This window comes from Cavia porcellus, unplaced genomic scaffold (genome assembly GCF_034190915.1).
Source record: "Cavia porcellus strain 051 isolate PalLab524CR breed Dunkin Hartley unplaced genomic scaffold, mCavPor4.1 scaffold_28, whole genome shotgun sequence".
NCBI lineage: Eukaryota > Metazoa > Chordata > Mammalia > Rodentia > Caviidae > Cavia > Cavia porcellus.
In genome coordinates, this window is record NW_026947511.1 from 29,484,335 (window position 1) to 29,505,204 (window position 20,870).

General features: G+C 52.0%; 1 protein-coding gene and 1 long non-coding RNA gene across 2 annotated transcripts in view; one reads left to right on the forward strand and one right to left on the reverse strand.

Annotated features, from left to right (window-relative positions):
- Positions 1-4,192: 4,192 nt before the first annotated feature.
- Positions 4,193-4,593, reverse strand: LOC134473789 (uncharacterized). Its single transcript, XR_010044212.1, has 2 exons — positions 4,478-4,593; positions 4,193-4,336 (listed from the first exon to the last, which is right to left on the reverse strand). It is a non-coding gene; the product is annotated as an uncharacterized LOC134473789 (long non-coding RNA).
- A 2,570-nt stretch (positions 4,594-7,163) lies between these two features.
- Slc29a3 (solute carrier family 29 member 3) overlaps positions 7,164-20,870 on the forward strand; it is a 34,140-nt gene continuing 20,433 nt past the window's right edge. Inside the window, exons 1-2 of the mRNA XM_003473595.5 lie at positions 7,164-7,356; positions 10,202-10,500. Of these exons, the coding sequence (XP_003473643.3) occupies positions 7,179-7,356; positions 10,202-10,500 (477 nt within the window). The 5' untranslated portion in view covers positions 7,164-7,178. The remainder of the gene's footprint in view (positions 7,357-10,201; positions 10,501-20,870) is intronic.

Here is a 20,870-nt window from a genome sequence, read left to right on the forward strand (position 1 = left end):
ACACAAGCAGAGGAGCTTCTGGAGCACCAAGGATGCTCCTTTTCTTGGCCCAGGTGCTGCTACTGTGAATGTGTCCAGTATGTGACCAACATGCTTAGGACCCACGTACTAGTTCTGCCTCCACAAAAGACACGATTCGAGAAAACAAAAGAGGACACAGAATGTGACGGCGGGTGTGAGGCTGGGAGCATAGGAAAGGGAGAGGCCCCTGATCCTGGAGGGAGAGCGGGTGCTGAGCAGCGAGGCCACCCGCCAAGGCCCTGGACAAAGGCTCTCAGGAGCGAACCCAGCCAGCGAGCACATGCAGTGACAGGGCAGCACCACGAGGTGTCAGCATCCGCCCGTGAACCCTGTGCACGGGAGTTAGGGGGAGTTTGCCGCCCCCCTGGCGGCGGGGCTGTAGCTGAAGCTGGAGCCTGGGGTGATGGACACTGCCTGCGGGCTCTGAGTTTTGACTGATCACCTGCTCAGCCCCCCACTCAAGGGAAGGCAGGGGAGCTTGTAGGGCTCTAGTCTGGAAAATTGAGGCCAAACACTTTTATGGGATCCCCTGGGTGTCCTCTGGAGACCGAATGGTGTCACTGTAAATCCTGGCTCTGCTGCCTACTACCTGTTGATTCTGAGCAATGGACTGACCTCTCTGTCCCCAGTTTCTCATAAGCAAAGTGGAGCTGACAAGGGTGGCTGCTTCCTGGGGCCGGGCAGTGGATTCAGCACCTTGGTTCTTGACTGGGGCAAAGCCTGAGTGAAGGCTCAGAAAACATTTCCCCAAGCTGAGCTAAAGTGACAGGGGCCTCAGAAGCAGCTCAGAAGCAAAGTCTCTCTCTTGGTCTCTCTGTCTCTGTCTCTGTCTCCCTCCCTTTCTGTCCTGTCCCCTCCTGTCCCACTCCCTAGCCTGTAGCAACTAGAATACCTTTCCTCAAAGCCAGCCAAGGTGACATCCTTCCTTCTACTGAAAGACCCCCATTCCTGTGCCCTGTCCCCAGAGGGAGAAATACCACTTGGAGCCCTGACACACCTGGTCACCCAGGTTGCGCCTGTTAGCACTGGATCACAGCTTTTCATCCAGTCTCAGTGCTGTTGGGCTGTCCTTGCTTGGGCAAACCTAAGCGTTAACAATGGATAGTTCTCCTGCATCTTGGGCCTTCATTTCAGAAGGCTTAGTGTGGCACACGACTCTGATTAAATCTGTTCTGCTCTGTTGGCCTGTCTTTGTCACAGGCATGTCAGTGTGACCCTTTTGGTAGGGAGGAAGGTGATCACATCCCTCCATCCCTACAGCTCCTCAGGTCACCTTGCTTAACAGAAACCAGTTCTGTTTGCAGGGCACCTGCTATGTGCCCACCAGTGACCCTCAGTCAGCACTATCATACCCTGCAGATGAGGAGAGCAAGGCTTGACTTTTCTAGAGCTAATCAGCACCCCAAACTAGGGTCAGTTTACCTCTTTTGGCCCCTGAGTCCTGTCCTGTCCCCCAGGCCAGGGAACCTCCCTCTGAGTTTCCCCTCACCCCTGGCCAACCTCAGCATCACATCTGATGGTTCCTGGGGCCAGGAACAGCCCTTCCAGGAGGAATAGCAGGCTCCTTCAAAGGGCCGTAGGCATAAAATATGAACCTAGCTCCGTGGCGCAGCACCTCCCTGGCAAGCATGAGGTCCTGAGTTTATTCCTAACACCCCTCCCTTCCAAAACGGAACCTAGTAGAAAGTGTTTAGGGGGTTTGGAGACGCCCTCTCCCTCCCCTGTTTCCTTCACTTCTCTTTCCTCCGTCCTTTCTTCCTCCTCCTTTTTCTTTTTCATGTACCTTTCAGAGTAAAGATGACTGGGCTGGATACTGCTCAGCGTTAGAGCATTTGCCTACAGTACGGAAGGCCCTGGGTTCCATCCCTAGCATTCTCAAATAAAGGAAAAAATCCTAAAAATGTCTGCTGGAGTGCCACACATTAGCATCACAAATCGTCTCCTCTGCTGGTCTAACCACGCTGCTTTCTCGGTGATTGTCATGGGCTCTACCGGGATGCAGTGTTCCCTGTGTCCCAGCTCCACTTCAGAGACCAGTGTGGGATTTTGGGACACAGGTGTGGCTGCTCGATTCCTAGACCCTGAGGTCCTAGCTATCCCAAACTAGGACTGATCCACCTGCCCAAGCCATGCCTTTTTTGGCAGAAGGATCCCAGAGCTAATCATCGTGAGAAATGCAATGCAGACAAAGGAAAAGCTTACAAGACAAGTTGCTTTTTTTGAGGGACATTTACCTCTGTGGAGAAAATCTCCTTTCCTTCTCTTCCTCTCCACTCCTCCTCCTCCCCTTCTCCCTCTTCTTCCCCAACCCTCAACAGGGTCTTACAGTGTAGCTGTCCTTGAACCCATTGCGTAGCCCAGCCCTGTCTCAAACTCACAGGGATCCTCCTGCCTCAGGCTCCTAAGGCTAGAATTACTGGTGTGAGCCAATCACACCCTGCTTGACTCTTTCTTTTCTGATAATCTGTCATGGTAGGTGTTCTTATTACCCAGTTTGTCAATAAACAAAGCCCAAGAGTTCCCCAATTTAGCCCACCCAGTCAGTTCTTAACCCTGTCACAGAAAAGAATTCTCAGAGTGTGTCCATTAGAGGCATAGAAAGGTTTCACTGGGCAGAGTTTAAAAAAAACCACCCCCTCACGGGGGATAGAGTGTGGGCGCTGGAGGGAGTCCATATTATGGTCTGCAGTGGGGCATACAGAGGTGGGGAGGGGTGTGAATTTGTGAATCTATAGAACTCCAGGCTCAATTTACAAGTGACTATGATGCCCCATTTAAGTGGGGAAATCAAAGGCCCAATCTATTGTTTCCGGTTGGGAGAGAGAGTTGTTAGTTTTTTGTTTGTGGCGCTGGGAATTGAACCCGTGGCCTTCATGCTGAGCCACATCCTCAGCCTTTGTAGTTTTTTGGATTGGAAACAGTCTTAATAAGTCACGAAGTTCAGGCTGGGCTTGAACTTTCAATTTTCCTTGCTTCAGCTTTCTGGAATGCTGGGATAACAGGTGTGGACCAGATGTTTTGCCTAAAAACATTCTTTGAATGCTTTTGTTGTTGGGTTTTTGGAGGCTGGTGTCTCCCAGAGGTGGTTCCTAGGTTCTTTCTGTCCCGAATAAAGAACTGGTCAAGACAAGTGCCACTGCCCTTCTTTGAGCCTCAATTTCCTCATCTGTAAAGGGGGGGTGGTGACATTTCCAGTTCACAGGGTTGTGGGAACCAAGTGAGAAAAAGTTCATTAAAAGGATTCATATGTAAAGAAGGCTAAAATAAAAACTGGGGACACCTCCCCTCAATTCCCTACCACATTTCAGGGTGAAAGGACCTTCTCATTACTGACAACTAAGTTAGTTAAAAATATTATAGGAAGTCAGACAGGGCTAGGCCCCTAAAAGAACACAGTGCAGAAGATACATTACAGCTGTAGGTGGAGGTGCACTCATTGAAAGCCAGACCTCAAATCCAAATATAGAATGACTGGGGGCTGGGGATTTAGCTCAGCGGCATAAAGCGCCTGCCTTGCAAGCAGGCTGTCGTGAGTTCGATCCCTGGTACCGATAAAAAGGAAAAAGATTAAAAAAAAAAAAAAAAAAAAAAAAAAAAAAATATATATATATATATATATATATATATATATATATAGAATGACTACACCCACATATTTCCCCTAGGGAAGAACAGGGGGGATTGACATTCTAAACAGGTATCTATTACCCGTTAGGCTTGCAGGAAAAGTCTCTGTTCCAGCCCTTATACACCTTCTGTGTGACTTGCTTCCTCATTTGATCCCCATTCAATCAATCTTCCCTATCGGGTTATACTCGTAATCTTATTGGTTGACTGTAATTCTGTCCCACCTCATGTCTACCTTGTGGTTTCCCATTGGATCAGTGTTATCTAAACAACTATGCTAGTAACTAGTATAGCTAGAATTAGTGACCTTATTAGTTGACTACAGTTCGGTCCCACCTTTGGACCCCTTCACCTCATGGTTTCCTGTCTAAACTTCCTTTAGAAGCAGAATCCTCAGCAACCTACTGGGAGCCCCTTTTGTCTCTCTTAGCTAGACGCTTTCTTTCCCGTGAAAAATATTTTCTGCTTATAATCCCTGTTGTTCCTAGAACTCATTCTTTGATTTTAGAGAACACAAGCTTGGCGTATTGGCCATCTGGCAGGCTAGGAGGTTGGGAGTTATGTTATTTCCATTATATCATTTGGTTTTTCAGAGGTCCAATATCATCCTTATATCCGCGTCACCATGTTACCGGGTTCTGGAGTGCTGGAGTCTCCTTGTAGAGGTAGTTTCTAGGTTCTTTCTGTCCTGAAAAAAAAAAAAAAGCTGGTCAAGACAAGCAGAAAAGGCAATGAGGTTTTACATTATTAAAGTTAGGAAAAGAAACATGCTCTGCAGAGTGAGTTCAGTCCAACGAAAAGCAGGGAAGGAGCACAGGCTGTAGCTTACAGGCTGGCCACTGTGAAACAGCACAGCGGCCAAGTGCTCCATGGTGGCCGAGTTTCATGTCTCTGCTCCTCAGGTTGACGTTGCTCATGCGCCCCGGTATCAAAAACCTGGCACAGCGCTGCCAGAATGCAGGATAGCACTCTCTGATTGGTTCCAGCAGAGGGCTTTGGGAACTGTTCTGCGCATGTGTGCTGCAACTCTGTGATCAGCAGGTCGCTGGCATTTCTCCAGCCCGCATCCTCTAGTCTCCTACCTCAACCAGATAGGGTCTGAAAAGGCTCCCAAAATGAGCTAAGGAGCCTAACCCACGCTATTCAGAATAATGTTGCAAATTTGCTGACTCCTGTCACAGAAAAAGAACTATCAAGACTTAAAAAATAATTGTAAAAGGAACTTTCAATGAAAATGTACACATGCAGAGAAATAAATGCAGACCTACAAGAGAAAGACATATTATATACTAGAATGGGAACATCTGTGCTTCTCCTGAAGGGTTGGAAACCCCAGGAAAAGATGCTTACCCCAAAGCAGGATATCAACCCATATTACAGCCATAAGCCCAGTTTTGTTTTTTTAAATTATGAATCATCTTTTCATTTATTATTTAGTTTCCCAGGATCACACTCACGACCTCACACTTGCCAGACAGGTGCTTGTGCCACTGAGCTATATCCCTGGCCCCCTTGTTTTGTTTTTTTGAGATGGATAATTCAAACATTTTTTGAATTCTCTCAGCTTGTTTCTTTATCTTAGGACCACGTTCCTGCTCCTTATTTTCTCAATTAAGCTTAATGCATGGACTCCAGGATTCCTGAGGAACTGTAGGTGCCTAGAAGGAAAGGACCCTCATTTCACCAAGAGAACACTACATGGATTGCCTTGGTGACTTCTGGTGGGTCCAGGAAGTTGCAGTCCCCTGAAAAGTGCAATTGTTTTAGTTATGATTTCCTTATCTCCTCCCTACCTTGTATTTCTTCTCTCCTACCTCACTTGGAACTGGAAATTTGCAGGGAGCGCCTGGTGTCTGTCACCTCACTTAATCAGTTGACCCTGGGTGTCACAGAGGGTTCCCCATTGTACCATTATCTTTCTGCTCACAAATGTGGGGCCAAGATTCACCCTGGAAGCTTCCAGCCTCTTCCTCTCCTGGATTGGGGGACTTTCTGATCATTTAGGATGCTGTTCCCCAAGCTTGCCTGCTGGGGAAGATCGATGGGTCGGTTTCCAAGCCCCAGCCCTGATCGATGGAATGACTGACAGCATTCATTGAACATTTGTTCTGTGTCCAGATAAGGCAAGGAAAGGAGGGGGAGCAGCAACTCTAGGAAAGGCCCAGGAAGCGGGGTCCAGGCCCAGAGGCCCAGCCACTCCTAGGATCAGCTGGTGTTTGGAAGATGCTGGTAATAAAAGGGAGAGCCCAGATCAGGGGGGCGGGGGGGGGGGGCTCTGAGAAGCGGTCCACACCAGCAAGGGCACAGCGTTTAGGGGCACTGTGCTACTTCAGGCTGTAATGACAGGTCCCGTCAAGTCCCCTAGAACCTAGTTAATAAATAGGGCCAGGAGTGGTGTTGGAAAGGTTCTGGTTTTTCCCATGTGCACATTTGTGATAATAAAAGCAAATGTCATCATAAATGGGGGCTGACAAGTGTTCTGTGGTAGAGCACTTGCCTAGTGTACGTAAGGACCTATGTTTGATTCCTAGAACTGGTGTTTTGTTTTGTTTGGTTTCTTAAGAGCTCTGATAAAAACAACCCTGAAAACTTTTCACAGTGGAGCCAGAAGGCCCTTAGGAAGCAGGAGATATGTGAATCTGTATTCAGATTGCTGTCCAAATGTAAACTTGGTCCACCCTGATGATTGCAGGCACATGGAACAACCAATCAGATAAGCACTCTGTCCTGGGAGGCCCAGGATGCATATCAAAGGTTAGGTGCTCTTGTTCAATGGTTGTTTTCTGAGTATAACCTTCTTTCACCCCTTGCATAGATAGCCCTGGTTCCTGACTCAGATACAGGTTTCCTACAGAAGAATCCCTACTGCTGTAATAAAAGAATGCCCTTGCTGATAAGGTCTGCCTTCCCTACCTTCTTTGACCCACTATCTGGAGCTGTCTGAATCTGGGGTTTTTGGTTTTGTTTTTTTTGTACAAGTATCAAACTCATGACCTTGCGCTTTCCAGGCAGGAACTTACGCTGCTGAGCTAAATCCTTGACCCCCAAATCTGTTTTTTGAGACAGGGTCTTGCTGTGTATCTCAGGGTGGCCTTGAACTCATTATGAAGTCTGGGCCTGCTAGCCTCTTGCCTCAGCCTCCTGAGTGCTGGCATTAAAGGCATGCATCACCATGCCCCATCCCTTCAGTCTGTGTTTCTAATTTGTGATTCCTAAGACCCCAATAAAGCCCCCCTTTCCTGTGGTTCCAGGCTGATGCCCCACGCAGCCCCCTACCCACACACAGCTGTGGTTGCAGACCATAGCCAACCAAGGTCAGGTGTGAAGCTGGATTTGCCCGCTGTCGCTAGCTGCGCTTCGAGTTCTAGGCCTCCTGGAAACTTCCGCCTGTCCAGGAGACCACGTTCACCCTGGGGCCGGAAGTCTTGCTCTGGAGCAGGGAGATGCGGGACAAGGCGGCTGCACCAAGGGTTCCCGGGCGGGCGCTCAGCCTAGCCATCCAGCTTGTGAGAGGGGAACCCCGGCCCAGCATGCGCCAGCAGGGGGCGCTGGCGAGCACAGGAGGGTCGAAGCAGAAGCTGCCCGGGAACCGGGAAGAGCCGCGGGGCGGGGCGGGGCGGGAGGAGGAGCCCGGCCTGCGGCCTGCAGAACCCGAGTCGCAGTGGCCTCGCGGCCCCCGGAGGCTGTTGCGGCGGCGCAGCGACGACAGTAAGTGCGGGCTGGGCACCGCGGAGCTCCCCGGCTTCCCGTCCTGGTCGCGATCCCGGCCTCCTGTGCGGCATCCCCCGCTGCGGGTCTGCAGCTCTCCCCCGTCCTTCCCGCCTTTGCTCCGCCCTGAGATTGGACCTCAGGGCTCCTGTGTGGACCAGGCAGCCCAGGATCTCCGAGGAGGCTGGCACCGAGGGTCCCAACTGGGAGGCCGATTTTGCTGTGGCCTCTGCTGTCCCCTGGCTTAGCTTCCCCGCTGGGGGCGTGGAGGCACAAGGGAGATCGACTTGGCCAGAGGCAGGAACCTCGCTGGAACCTGCATCCAGGCTTCCCAGCCCACGCGGGGTCTGCAGCCCACGGCCCCCCGGGAGGGAGCAAGCCCAGGCAGCGGTGACCACCCAGGGGAGGCTTGGGCGCTTCTTTACTTTGCTTTGTCTCTTTTTTTAATCCAAAAGCCAGCGGCTAGCTTTTATGAAGAGTAATAAGACTGCTCACTCCAGTGCCCCAGCCTGTGACCCGGGTTAGAGAAAATTCCTGGCTCCTTCAGAAGCTTGGTCAAGGCTGAATGGCCCTGGACAAATAGACACAGGAGCTGGGAAGGTGCCCTGGGCGGGTGGGGGCGAGGCATGGAGCTGTTAGCCCTCACACCGCTGCCCCCTTCCAGCTGGAACGTCTAGCTCTGCTCTTCTCCGCGGGTCCTGATTACCTCTTACCCTTGCTGACACTAATTGTGAGCACACGGGTGTGTGCACCTGTGCACACCCTGTCTGGTTTGGGTTCTTGCTGGCTGACTGAAGCTCAGGAGAGGCTCTGCTTGGCCAAGGGAGTTTAAAATGGACTTGCTGGCGGGTGTCCTGAAGCCTTGTCTGAGTGCCCCACAGGGGAGCTGGGATCACACCCAGGACAGGGAGCCAGGAGTCCAAGCTGCCCCGCCCACATTGGCAGTGCCCTGATAGGGGTGTCATGGGGTACAGAGCCTAGATACTCGGTGAAAGACAAATGAGTGTGCCTGCAGTGGTCCCAGATCCCTGGCTCTGAGGCCTTCAGGAGCTAGGACCTGCCAGACGCAGGTTCCCAGTCTCCTTCCAGGGAGGCTGAGGAGTCTCCTGTGGGCCCCAGACTCCCCAACTGCGTAACTTCACAGGTGCTGCTGGTAGCTGAGTGATCTTGGGGGAGTCACAGCCATGCTGAGCCTCAGACCCTTTGTCTGAGAAAGGGGTCTTAGAGTCATAACTAACAGTGCTCAGGCTGTTGTCAGGCTTTAGTGCAAGGCGTGACGCCGGCATCTGTGAGTTCTGGGCTTGCTTTTAGCTGTTGGGATTCTTTCTGTTTGAATGTGGGACCCCTGAAGGCCTCAGTCTTTCTCTCTAAAGAAAGAAAAGCAACTTTTGGCTGATGCCAGAGAATAACCTGATGTTCCCTGACATCGCAAAGGGTGCTGAGCCCTGTCAGGGGTGTTCCTATCCCGCAGGGCAGGCTGGGAGGCCTGGCTCCATGCTCTGAGTCAGCTCAGCCTCTTCTACCAGCCATGACATGTGCATTCATTTGTTTACTGGGTCAGCAGAAAGCTTTAGCAATGGCAAGGGTGGGGAGAGTTTCCTGAACTATCCCGTCCGCAGCACCATGGGAGTGAAAGTCCCCATCTGTAAGCTGCTGTCACATTCTGAGTACATCGAGAGCCACCTCAAGGCCAGTGAGCCAGGCGACTACGCTGGGATGCTGGGGGAGGTGAGAGAGAGCCGCTGAGGTTTGATGACTGGCCACTTCCAGGCTGGGCACCACAGACATGGGAGTCACAGACTTGTAAAACAGGCCTCCCTGGATTGATGGATGGGAGATCAAGGCTCAAAGTGTGGTAGTGTGACCAAGGCCACACAGGCAGTGCACACCCAGGCTTTTGTTGTGTTGTCTCCCAGAATCTGCAGACCTCAGCCTCTCCACCTTCCTACCTTTGTGGGCTTGCTTTGGGCCTCTGTTTCCCCACCATGAAATGAGGAGTGGTCACTGCAAGGTCACACTGGCTCGGAGGCAGCTCTAGACATCTCATGCTTTAAAAAAAATTAAGGGCTTTTGTTTTTATTTATAATTTTAAGTTTTGTTTTTGAAAAGTTAATAAATTCACACAATTCAGAATTCAAAAGGCACAAAAAAATGAATAGCAGTGACATCCTCCTCCCTGTCTTAGTCGCCTTCCATTGTTAGAAATGTCTTAGTTGGGCGTGGTGACACATACCTATAAAGGCACTTGGGAGACTGAGGCAGGAAGACCCCCGTGAACTCAACACCATGCTGGGCTACATAGTTCAAGGGCAACCTGAGCTGAATAGCAGTACTGAAGAAATCTCAGTGTCCTTTGGAGGTAGTCCAGTGGTGTGTGTGTGTGTGTTCTCTCCCTGACACATCATTTTGCATGAATATCATTTCTATGCATTATCCTCACTTTTTGGCATAAAGTTGCACCAAGTTCAGAGACGGTTCTTTGCCCCTGGGGGGTTCTGCTTCATTTCCCAAAGGCTGCATTTCCCAAAGGGTAGAAGGGAGAATGTCTTAGACCAGGTTGGTCCTCCAAGATCGGGCCTCAGTGTCTTACACCAGCCTGTCCCACACTGGTTTTCGACCTGTCCTGCCCTTGCATGGCTGGGGTGACCTCAGAGGTCACTCACACTTCTAACATCCTGTCTTCCTCCATGTCTGAGTTTTGTCTTCTTGATTCTTGATTCCACAGCCCAGACTCTAGTGACCCAGCAGTGGGTACAGTTTCACTGCAGGGCAGGCGAGTCCCCAGCTGCACCCGGCTGCGGTGTCTGCTCACCTCCCCCATCTGGGTCTCTCCTTGCCCCAACAGTGGCCTTTGTTCCAGAGGATGATGAGCATCACAGCGCCAACTCCACCTACAGAGCCCCTGGCAGCCCGACGTGGGCCGAGCGGGAGACGCTGCTGGGGAAGCAGCTGGACCGCCCACCACCCGGCCTGCAGAGGCCCGAGGACCGCTGCCACGCTGCCTATGCCATCTTCTTCAGCCTGGGAGTTGGCGGCATGCTACCGTGGAACTTCTTTGTCACCGCCAAGGAGTACTGGGCGTTTAAGCTCCGCAATTGCTCCAGCTCGGCCTCGAGGAGGGACCCTGAGGACTCTGACATCCTGGTAAGGGACGCAGATGCGGACGTGGAGGTGAAGCTGTGTGATGCTCCATGCAGTCCCGAGACCCACTCTGTGTGGCTTGTGAGACCCCACACCGCTGGTGGCAGGGAGCGGGTAGGAACGTTGTCCCAGCCCCCACATTGCTTACTGTGTACCTGGGAGGAAGAAGCTCGAGGTGGCCCTATGTAGGGTAGTGTGTCAGACCTAGGACGCCAATGTCCATGTCGCCAGGAATTTGAAGGCATGGATTTAGTAGCATTAAGTTCAGCTGGGAGTTTCAGAAAATTCTGAAAGACGTGTGGCTAGGAAAGATGGAAGGTCTTTTGTCACTCGAGTCTGGGGCTGGGGAAGTGACCTGCAGATTCTATGATGTCCTACAGGGTCAGGAACATAGTGGCTTCATCATGTATATATAACTCTCTTGTCTAAGGTCACCTCATAGTTTAAGATGGCTGAGGGACTCCAGCCATTACATCAGTAGGAAGAGGAAGAAATGCCAGTTGGTTTTAAGAACTCTTCCTAGAAATAACTCTTCCTAGAAATAAATTCTGTTTGTATTGCAGTGCTCAGAACTCAAAAGCAGCATCAGAGGCTGAGAAGTGTAATTTTAGCCCAAGGGACCACAGAGTCTATGTCTGTTTTCTGTGACTATAACACAGTATCACAGTTTAGGTGACCTATGATGAGAGGAGGCTTATTTTGGGGGGGGCCAGATCAGAGGCTGCATGTGGTGATGGCCTTGCCAACCGTCACGAGGTGGCACAGGGGTGTTTGTGTGTGTGTGTGTATATATGTATATGTATGAGTCTGGCCGCTGGGATTTGATCCTGGGGTTCCACCCTAAGGGCACCATCTAGTCCTGCTCACCCCTAAGGGTCCCCCTTAAAATGCCACAAATGGTTTTTTTCCTCCTGTTTTTGAGACAGGTTTTCACTATGCAGTTCAGGCTAGCCTTGGGGTCACTTTGTAGCCCAGGCTGGTCTCAAACTTACAAGGATCCACCTGCCTCAGCTTCCCAAGTGCTGGGATTATAGGCGTGCACCACCATACCCACCTGCCCCTGTTGACCTTCAAGGCAGGGACTACATTTCAACAAGGGAAACCTTAGGTACACTCAGTGGCTTGGCGACTTTTCTCTCATTGCTGAGACAAAATACCTGATGCCAAAATTAAGGAAGGAAAGTTTATTTATCTTACAGTTTTGAAGGTTTCAGTCCATATTCAGCTGGCTCCAAGGCTGGGTGGTGTGGCCAAGGGATAGCTGAGGGGTAACCGTTCACAGTGGCCGCAAACAGCAAGAACAAACAGGCAAAAGGGAAAAGTGGGCCTCCTTCCTGCCCTTACATTGTGTGCCCGATTGACCCCTGAGCGGGCGTAGCACTCACACCACCACTCCCAGCACGAGACAACGAACCAATCAACAAACGCTAGATTCAGCTGCCTCCATGACTGCATGAGGCTTGGGAAGCCACCTAGATACAAACCATAACACAGAGCATCTCCAGACCTAGCATGGGGGGAAATAAAGCCTTGGGAACAAATAGTCTGGTCCCAAGGGAGGGGTCATTATAACTCTCGAGGAGTAGATGTGAAGAGCAGTGAGACCTAGGGGACAGGACCAGCTGTGGACACCCCCGTGTAGTACTGGGGAAGGTGGTCACAGTGACGTGTGTAGTCATTGCCTGGACCTCAAACCTCTGGTGCGAGAAGTCTGGATTGTGTTTGGTTTCGTTGCACTGAGCTCCCTCCCTCCCCACCCACAGCAGCCCACTTTGCGGGTGACTTTTCTCAGGAGGGCAGGGCAAGGTGTTATAGAAAAAATTATTCAGACACCTGTTAGAACTGCAGGAACTTTAAGATGGTTGCAACAGGGAGGAGATGGAGCTCAACTGTGCAAAGGATGGAGGGACATTCAGCCTGGGAGCAGGGCTGGAGTCAGAGGATGGAAACTTGGTTCTGTTCTTTTCTTTTGTGAGTGGTAGGGTTTGAACGCAGGTCTTTTGCACTGAGTTCCATCTGCAGCCCTTTATATTTTTCATTTTGAGTGAGAGTCTAAGTTGCACAGGCTAGGCTTAAATTGGTGATGCCTCATCCTCCCAGAATACTGGAATTACAGGTATACACCACCTCATCCAGATTACAGTTGGTATTTTTTAGGACTTTCTCATCCCACATTCCACACCCCCTATAGTTCTGACACCCTGGGTGGCCTTCTCTGCCATCCTGGGAATTCACAGATGCCCCCAGATCCAGAGCTAGGGTTGGATTTATTTGTGTGGCAAAGACATCCCTAAGGATGGAGCACTGTGGTTAGAGCCCTGCTGCTCTGTGTGGTCCTCAGGCCATTGGCCCTGGGAACTCATTAGTGATGCAGTCCCAGCACCTCGAGGCCAGACTCCTGTGTTCTTAAGACTGATGGGCTCGGTGGACTGAACTTGGAGAGCCTCTGGGTCCAGGTCCATCCTGTCTCAGCGGTGGTCTTGAGCTTTGGTGCTGCCTTGCTTTCCTGGTTGTAAGAGGACACTGCCGCTGCTGCCACCTCCCTCTCAGCATTGTTATGATGATAGAGTCCATTCCATGTGTCATAAGCTGCTATATAAACATCATTTTGTTTTGGTTTTTTGAGACAGGGTCTCACTATGTGGTTCAGGCTGGCCTTGACCATGTTGGCCTCAAACTCATGGCAATCTTTCTGCTTCAGCCTCCCTGGGGCCAGAATTACAGGTGTGTGCCACCGTGCCCAGCTTCCTATAAACATGATTATGGCCGCAATCATTCAGGGCCCTGCCCACAGTCTCTACCACTCACTGCCCACGCCTGCTTCGCTGGGCTGTTCCACCACCTTCTTTAGTTAGTGGTGACTCAAGCGTCCCAGCTTTGGGCTGCCCACCAGGCTTCCTGCATAGCCAGCCTGTGTGCACACCTGTCCTGACCTGCTTCTGTTGGCTGTCTCTGCCTCTGGGCGCAGGCTGTGCAGGAGGACAAGCCAGCCAGCGTGGCCGGTGTGGTCCTGGAGCTGCCCTCGTTGCCAGGGAGCTCGCACGGCCATCCTCCCAGCTGCAGGCACTTAGCATTCCCCACCCTGCCACGATGCTTTATTGCCTCTTCCCAAGTGCTGGCAGGTGCGGATGTAGTACCTATGGCTGCCCGGAGCTCCTGGCTCTTGGCATCGGAGATGAGAGACCTGTCACCCCTCGATTCATGGGCCAGCTCCAGGAAGCGAGCATGCTGGGTGTTGTACATTTTGCAGGCCGTTTTTCTTTGCCTCATTCCTCACGCCTGCCACCCACCTCCCTGGTGCTTCTGCCTCTTCCAGATTTCCCTGCATGCGGTGCTGGCCGGCCCTGCATCCTGAGGGCCACTATGGAGGAAGGAGCGGGAGAGTCAGATGGGGCTGCCACCTGCAGCTCCATTATCCGAGGAGTGGCTTGTTTGTTTCTGTACTTTCCTTTTAATATTTTGTGAAGGTGGAAACCATTTGTGGGAGAGTCCAATCCAGCAGGAATGTTTGAACAGGACCACCCCTTACACACACACACACACACACACACACACACACAGCCACATCCCAAATTAAGTCATTTTCAAGGTCGCCTCCCACCACGGCTCATTTCCTTCTGCCGAGAACAGATTCGGAGGTGGTTTAGAAAGCACCTTCTTGCTGGGCTGTCTCATCTTTGTTTTCTGTTGGCTCAGGACCAAAAAAATTAGAGCATAAACGAAGAAGTGGTGCCTTGTAGGGAGCTACAAAGCCGGGTGAGCTACAACAGGCCAAGGGCAGGCAGCCAAAGAGAGTGCAGGCAGCTGCCACTTCCTGGACTCAGCGTGGTGGCAGTGGTGTAGTACCAGTGTCCTTTCCGTAATCCTGAAAGGCAGGATGCCTGCAGACAAAAAGCCAGAGGTTCAGAGAAGTCAGGTAACTTGCCCAGGATCACACAGCTAGGAAGGACTGTCGAGAATTTCATGGAGAATGTAAGTGTTAGATGGTAACATAAGTGGTCACACTCAGAGAGCAGTGTGTAGGGGACCATCCTGGGGACGGGGGCCAGTCCATTTCCTGACTCCGTCAAACAGTCTTCTGCAGGGAGCGCGTCCTTGGTCTGACCTACTCTTCCAGCTTGTAACCTCAGGTGCCTGATCTTGGGCCCCGGGTACCAGACGGACAGTGTCCTTTGTCTGTGCCCCCTCTTTCATGGGACCCCCCCTTTCCAGTACCTCCTGCAGGCTGTACCAGCTGCTCTGGACCAAGGCAGCACAGGGAGCTGGGCAGGAGGGCGATGGTTCCTCTCTGTGTGTTAGAGCCTATAGGGAGCCTCAGTAGGTCCCCAGGGCCCTATGTGTGTCTCTATCAAGTTCTCGACCTGCAGCCATGGGGGCCATGCTCTACTAGGCAGACGTTGTTTTTGGATTTGGCTTGCTGCAGCTCTTAGGGCCCCTGGGAGGCACCAGTGTCAGGTCCCAGGTGACCCAGGGGATGCCTCCCCCACAACCTGTTAGCTCTTGGGAGACAGAATGCATGGCTCTCTCGCTGAATATCTCTGTGTCCCGACACACTGGCCATGGCGCCCAGCACACAGCAACACGTCACACATGTCCGTGGCTAGACACCCCAGTGGAGGGAGGAAGGTCCCGTTACTCCAGTCTGAGATAGGGAGAGCCAGGCTCCGTACTGAGCTGAAGATCTAGGCGTCACAGTGGTCACCGCCAGAGGAGTCCTGAGCTTCTTGGGGGCTGGCATAGACATAGACATGAAGTGTGAGCTTTCTACCCAGAGGTGGGATTGGCCTGAGTCAGCAGATGGGGAGGGCTAGGGCAGTTCCTCCTCTTATTTACAGCCCCTGGTTCTGGCTTAGTCCCCCAGGCCCTGGAAGAGGTAGTGAGCATGTCTATCTTTGTGACAAAGTGTAGGCCTTCCAGTCCAGAGAGGAAGGCTGTAAGTAACCAGAAAGAACTAGTCTGGAGAAGAGGAAGCTGAAGAGGGGTCATCAGAGGTCTTGGCAGTGATCTGACATTCCCAAGTCCCTGCTACATATAGCTGTGCCCCCCGCCACTTTTCCCTTACTGGCCCATAGTCTGGTAAACTAGGATTGCTTTTCCCAAATATTCAAATGGGGAGACTAAAGCACACCCCAGGTCCTTTGCTAGCAAGTAGCACAAAGACATTTGGTCCAGGCTGGAGTTGGTAGGGCCTGTGCTCATAACCAGCATGCTCTGAGCTCTGTACCCTGGCATCACCTTTTAATGACAACCCTGCCTGCCTTCCCCAGCCAGTTCTGGCATGGTCAGGCTGAGAAGTGACTGGGTGCAAGTGTGTCTATGCTGTCTCTGTGAGGCTCCCACATAGCCCCTGGAGAGCCATTGTCCTAGTGGAGGTAACAGTCATTCAGTAGGTTTTGGCTACATCATAAGAAACTTAGGTGAGCCTACATGAAGAACTTCCTGCAATACACGTCAGGTTGTTCAGCCTGGCATTGGAGGAGCAGGTGTCCATTTCAGGGAATCCGCCACCCTGCTAGAAGTCCGGAGTTAGCCTCATATCAGCAGAGAGCGTGGGACCCTCCGGACCTAGGTAGAGGGTTTGATGCTCGATTTGAAGAACTCCTAAGCCTAGCTGTGCTGTCCCCAAGCCTGCAGTCCTGGTTGCTGGCCTGGGACCCTTTGCCCTCCTCAGATAGATGCCTGCTTTGGGCGAAGCTAAGAAGCCATGTGCGTGTGACTGGGGAACAGAGGGCTCTGTAGTCCCCTCCTCTTTCTTTCCATTTCCCAGAGGAGCGGAAGGCCCAGCCAGGCCCCCTGGGCATCTTTGACCAGAGGTAGCACAAAGCCAGAGCCCTTGAAGCCACAGACAAGGGGAAAGGCTACCCTGGTGCTGTGCTGCTGGGAGGGCCTGGGCCAGCCCAGGAATCTCTCGGAGCTACCAGGGCGTGGGGGTGACCTGCCCAGGAGTTTTAAGAATTTTGGGTCACTTATTTTGTTAAAGCTCCACACCTGGGACTATCTTGTCCTCTGGGGCCCCAGAGTCACAGAGAGGAACCCAGATTCTGCAACAGGACTCCAATCCTGGCAGTGCCGCTACCTGCCAGGCAATTTGAAGGGGATTCTGTGGTCCCAGGCCTTCCATGCTAGTGACAGGAACATGGTACTCCAGTGTCACAGGGAAGGAAAGGCCTGCCCAGCTGCTGTCAGCAAGGAATGCAGAGTCCCAGCCACATCCAAAGCCCTCATGGTGGGCACCAATTCCCTAATGACTGAACTAGGTACCTGAGGATTTGCTTTTGGGGTCAATTTTGGTCCTTTCTATAGCCCAGGTCATCACTGTCTTTTGGCCCATTTTACAGAGCACAGAACTAAGGCCAGATAAGGGTAAGTCATTTGCTCTCAGATACAAAGTAAATGACATCTGGGATGCAGACCTGGGCCTTCTGAGCCCCTGTTGTCTGTCCTTTGACCCCTGAGGTCTAGGCCTGCGTTGTTAAATACTTCCTAACCTTGAGACACTTTGTTCCTGGTGAGACCTCCTGTCTATAATGAGAGCTACTGTTGCAGCAAATGTTACCTACATCTAAAAACAACCCTCTTTCTGATTGTGACTGTCAAAGAGGAATGAGTGATCAGTGGTGGCATTGCTGGTCTAAGCTTCACAGGACAAAGGTGGAGAGTTTGTCCTCGGGTTTGACATTGTGCAGGCAGTTGAAAACCTTGGGGAGCAGCACCCTGGAGGGCACAGCAGCAGGGGCTGTGGGAGAGGCTGGGAGAAGGGCAGTAGAGATGGTACCCCTAGAGACCTGTTTGGGGGAGTTTGATTTAAACAGAGACAGAACCATGAAGGCAGCAAGAGAAAATAAAATTCGCACTACAACCCATCAGACAGGTTTGGTAGGGCCAGGGATATAGCTCGGTGGCACAAGCTCCTGCCTGGCAAGCACAGGGTCGTGAATTCGATCCCTGGTCTCAAAAAAGAAAAAGGGTTTCCTGTCCTTTTGTGGGCTGTAATCTGAAATTTAGAAACTCTGCCACCAGTCTCATAGCCATCTTGTTCTGCAGAGGAGGAAAGGGGTGACAATAAAGGATTTGCTGGTGTCACAGAGCTGCTTAAAAGTAGGGACTGCAGCCTCAGAGCCTGCAGGTTCTGGAGCCCTCAGCAGGGTTGTGGTGAGTTTCCAGACCCTCAGCTCTGCCCTGCAGGTGTGTCTCCCAGGTGGTCTCTCCTGGGAACCATCCCAGGTGTGAAAGATATCCCAGGAGCCATGTGAGGGCCCTGCAGATCCGTCTCCACATGGAATAGATGCTTAGGCTTTTCAGAGCAGAATTCCCAAGAATGGTGCTGGCTGAACACTGCCCCTCATGCCACCAAAAAGTAGCAAGGTGGGGTTTTGCCTGAGCACTGTCACCCCAGATATGGAGACAGCAGGGGGGGTTTGGGCTCAGATAGGATGGAGGGGGCTGCTGGTTCCTGCCACAAGGCATGGCTGGGTGGGAGGCTGCCTGGCACAGAGGGCAGTCACCTCCTTCCTTGCCAGCTGCCTGTCACTTGGGCTGGCACGGATGACTGCTCCAAACCATTTTTTAAAAATTAAAGCCAAAAGTGAGTCAATTTTCTTTATTCCCTTGTCCACCCTCTGATTGTAACTGCAGGTCCAGCCAGCGTGCCATTCCTAATAAATCCACCTGTGATGGCTTTTTCTTCTCTTTTTAGCTCTTGCCATATTGTACGGAGGGAAAGAAAAACCCAGCCTAAAACGCTGTCAGTCCTGCCTTCCTTCGGTGGCCTCGAGTGCTCTAATTGTCTTCCTGTTTTCTCCCCGCATGCTTACAGCTCCCTCTCCCACCTAGGCCTTGTTCCCAGGCCCTCCTAGACTATCCATCACTGGCTCTCTACCTTTGATTTTATTTCTTCCTGCACACCTCCTTAGAATCCAGAGGCGATTTCCTCAGCAAATCAGAGGATGGCCTGGGCTGGAGTACTCTGGTGTCTTTTTATATGATTGAGCATCATGAGCGTCTAGGGAGCAGAACCCAGATTGGAGTCTTTGCACAAGAAACTGAGTGGCTTTGTTACTAGGGGTGGGGTGGCTGGCTGCAAAGGGTCTGGTGATTGCTGGGGATCTGAGGCCCTCCTGGACTCTCATGGTCTTGCGTTTGTGTGTGCACATGTGCACCTGAGGCCTATAGCAGCCCGTGGTTGCTGTGTCACCTGCAAAGAGAAACTGCCTCCTTAGAAATGGCAGACTGGTGTGTAGGGCAAGGCAGTGCCTGCTGGCTAGCAAAGGGCACCTTCCTACTGTTCTCCTGGCTGGAGCACCCCCGATCACCTCCCAATGACCAGTATGTCACAGGCGTGACCATTGTCTCTGCTGTCAGCCTGTGACTGTTGTGCAGGGCTTCTGGGAGCTGCACATATTGGCCTGATCAGACCAGAGTGGTAAGATAGGTTCCCTCTTTCTCCTTCCCCCAATCACATGGCACAGACCAGGCTACAGGAGATGAAGGATAGAGTGACCCAGGCATCTACAGTGGCTGAACCTCAAATCAGCGCATCCTGTGGGAGCCTGGGGTACCTGTGTGTGGGTTCCTGTGTTTCTTTGCCTCTAGAGGTGCCAGCTCCTTGTACCTTATGGGGTCCCTGGCCAGGGAAAGGGTGTAAGGACTAGAGAAAGGGTGCCACAGTTTCCCTTCTCAGCTGCCTGCTGCACAGACCCTGGGGGTTAGGAGGGCTAGCATCTGCTTCCGGCTGTGCTTCGCACTCGGTGGGTAACTCAGGGCTCTGTTTCCTTCTTTAAAAATGATGCTGAACTAGAAAGTCCTGCATATTTATCCTGCAGGGCCAGACAGTTGAGTATTCTAGGCTCTGTTGCAGCTGCTCAGCTCTGTTTGCCAGGGGTGAATGTTGCCACAACACAGGAATATGCAGGTGGGAACATGTCCCAGCACTTACACAGGGTGGTGGCCAGCTTTTGACCTGGGTTTTGTCCTTTGCCCATCCCTGGAATGGATACCTGCCTACTGCTCTTTCCCACCCGCTGATCCTTCAGTTACCGAAGATCCTGTCCTGTTGAATTTTCTCTCTAACATGTATCACTGTCTGATTTACTGTCTATCTGCTTACTCATCTGCCACCTGTCCTGTCTTGATGACAGTTCCATAAAGGCAGAGACTAGGGCCAAATCCCGTGGGCCTACAGCATCCGTGAGCTCGGTGTATTTGCCCAAAGATGAAACAGCCCATCGTGTGTGGCAGTACTGGACTGGAAGGGGTGGAGGGGACAGGAGGGAGAGTGTCGCAGCAGGACAGCATGGGTTGGCCTGTGATCTGGGGCTTCAGAATATCGTCTTGGGGTGACAGGTTGCCCAGTAGCTCCCACTACATGGGCACTGACAAAGTGTCTTGAAAATGGGCAAAGGAGAGGGTTCGGTGCACTGAGATGGGGCCCTGGAGGCGAGGCTGCTTGGAGAAGGGGACAGCCACCAGCCCTGCCGGGTAGGCAGGATTGTGTAGGATCAAGGGGTGAGGTACTGGAGGGGTGGTGCGTCCATTTCTCTTGAAGTGAGGATGGTAGACTAGGAGGCTGCAAATAAGGCTTCAGGAAAAGTCTGGCTTCTGCTGGCCTCCCTGGCGCTCCTTGGCAGGGCCACGCAGCCTCTGCCTGTCTCCATGTGGCCTCTCCCTGTGTCCTTTTTTGTGGGGGCAGGCACTGGGGATTGGACTCAGGGCTTTCACAGTGAGCTAAGTCTCCAGTCCTTTTTAGAGTTTTCATTTCTGAGACAGGATCTCACTAAGTTGTCTACACTGTGCTCAGACTTGGATCCTCCTGCGTCAGCTCAGGCATTGGGTGTAGGGTCTACCTACTTCACTGTGACTCATCTTAACCACATCTGCAAAAGCCCTGTACCACATGGAGTCACATCCTGAGTTTCCGGGTAGACCCTGGCCGAGGGGGTGAGCACTCTTCAACCCACTATGGAAGGAAGATGTAGCAAAGAGTTCTGTAGTGGGAGGAATGAGACTGAGCCTTTCAGGTGAGGAGGGAAGGAAAGAGGGGCATGGTGGCTGGCAGCAGTGTCGCAGGATGCGGTGACCATGGGTAGGCTCTTTGGCAGTCAGCAGTGCAGGGAAGAGCTTCCTAGAAGTTAGTTTAGGCTGGAAGACAAACCCAGTCTTTTTAATTTTTAATTTTGTTTTTGAGGCAGGGGCTCACTGTGCAGATCAGGCTGGCCTTGAACTCACCGTGTAGTCCAGGCTGGTCTCAAAGTCACAGCAGTCCTCCTCACAAGTGCTGGTGTGCACACCTGGCTAAACCCATCTTAGGGAGAGGAGAGAAATTCCTTCATGCGCTTCCTTCCAGCAGGGACCACAGCAAAGCTCCCTCCAGGAGG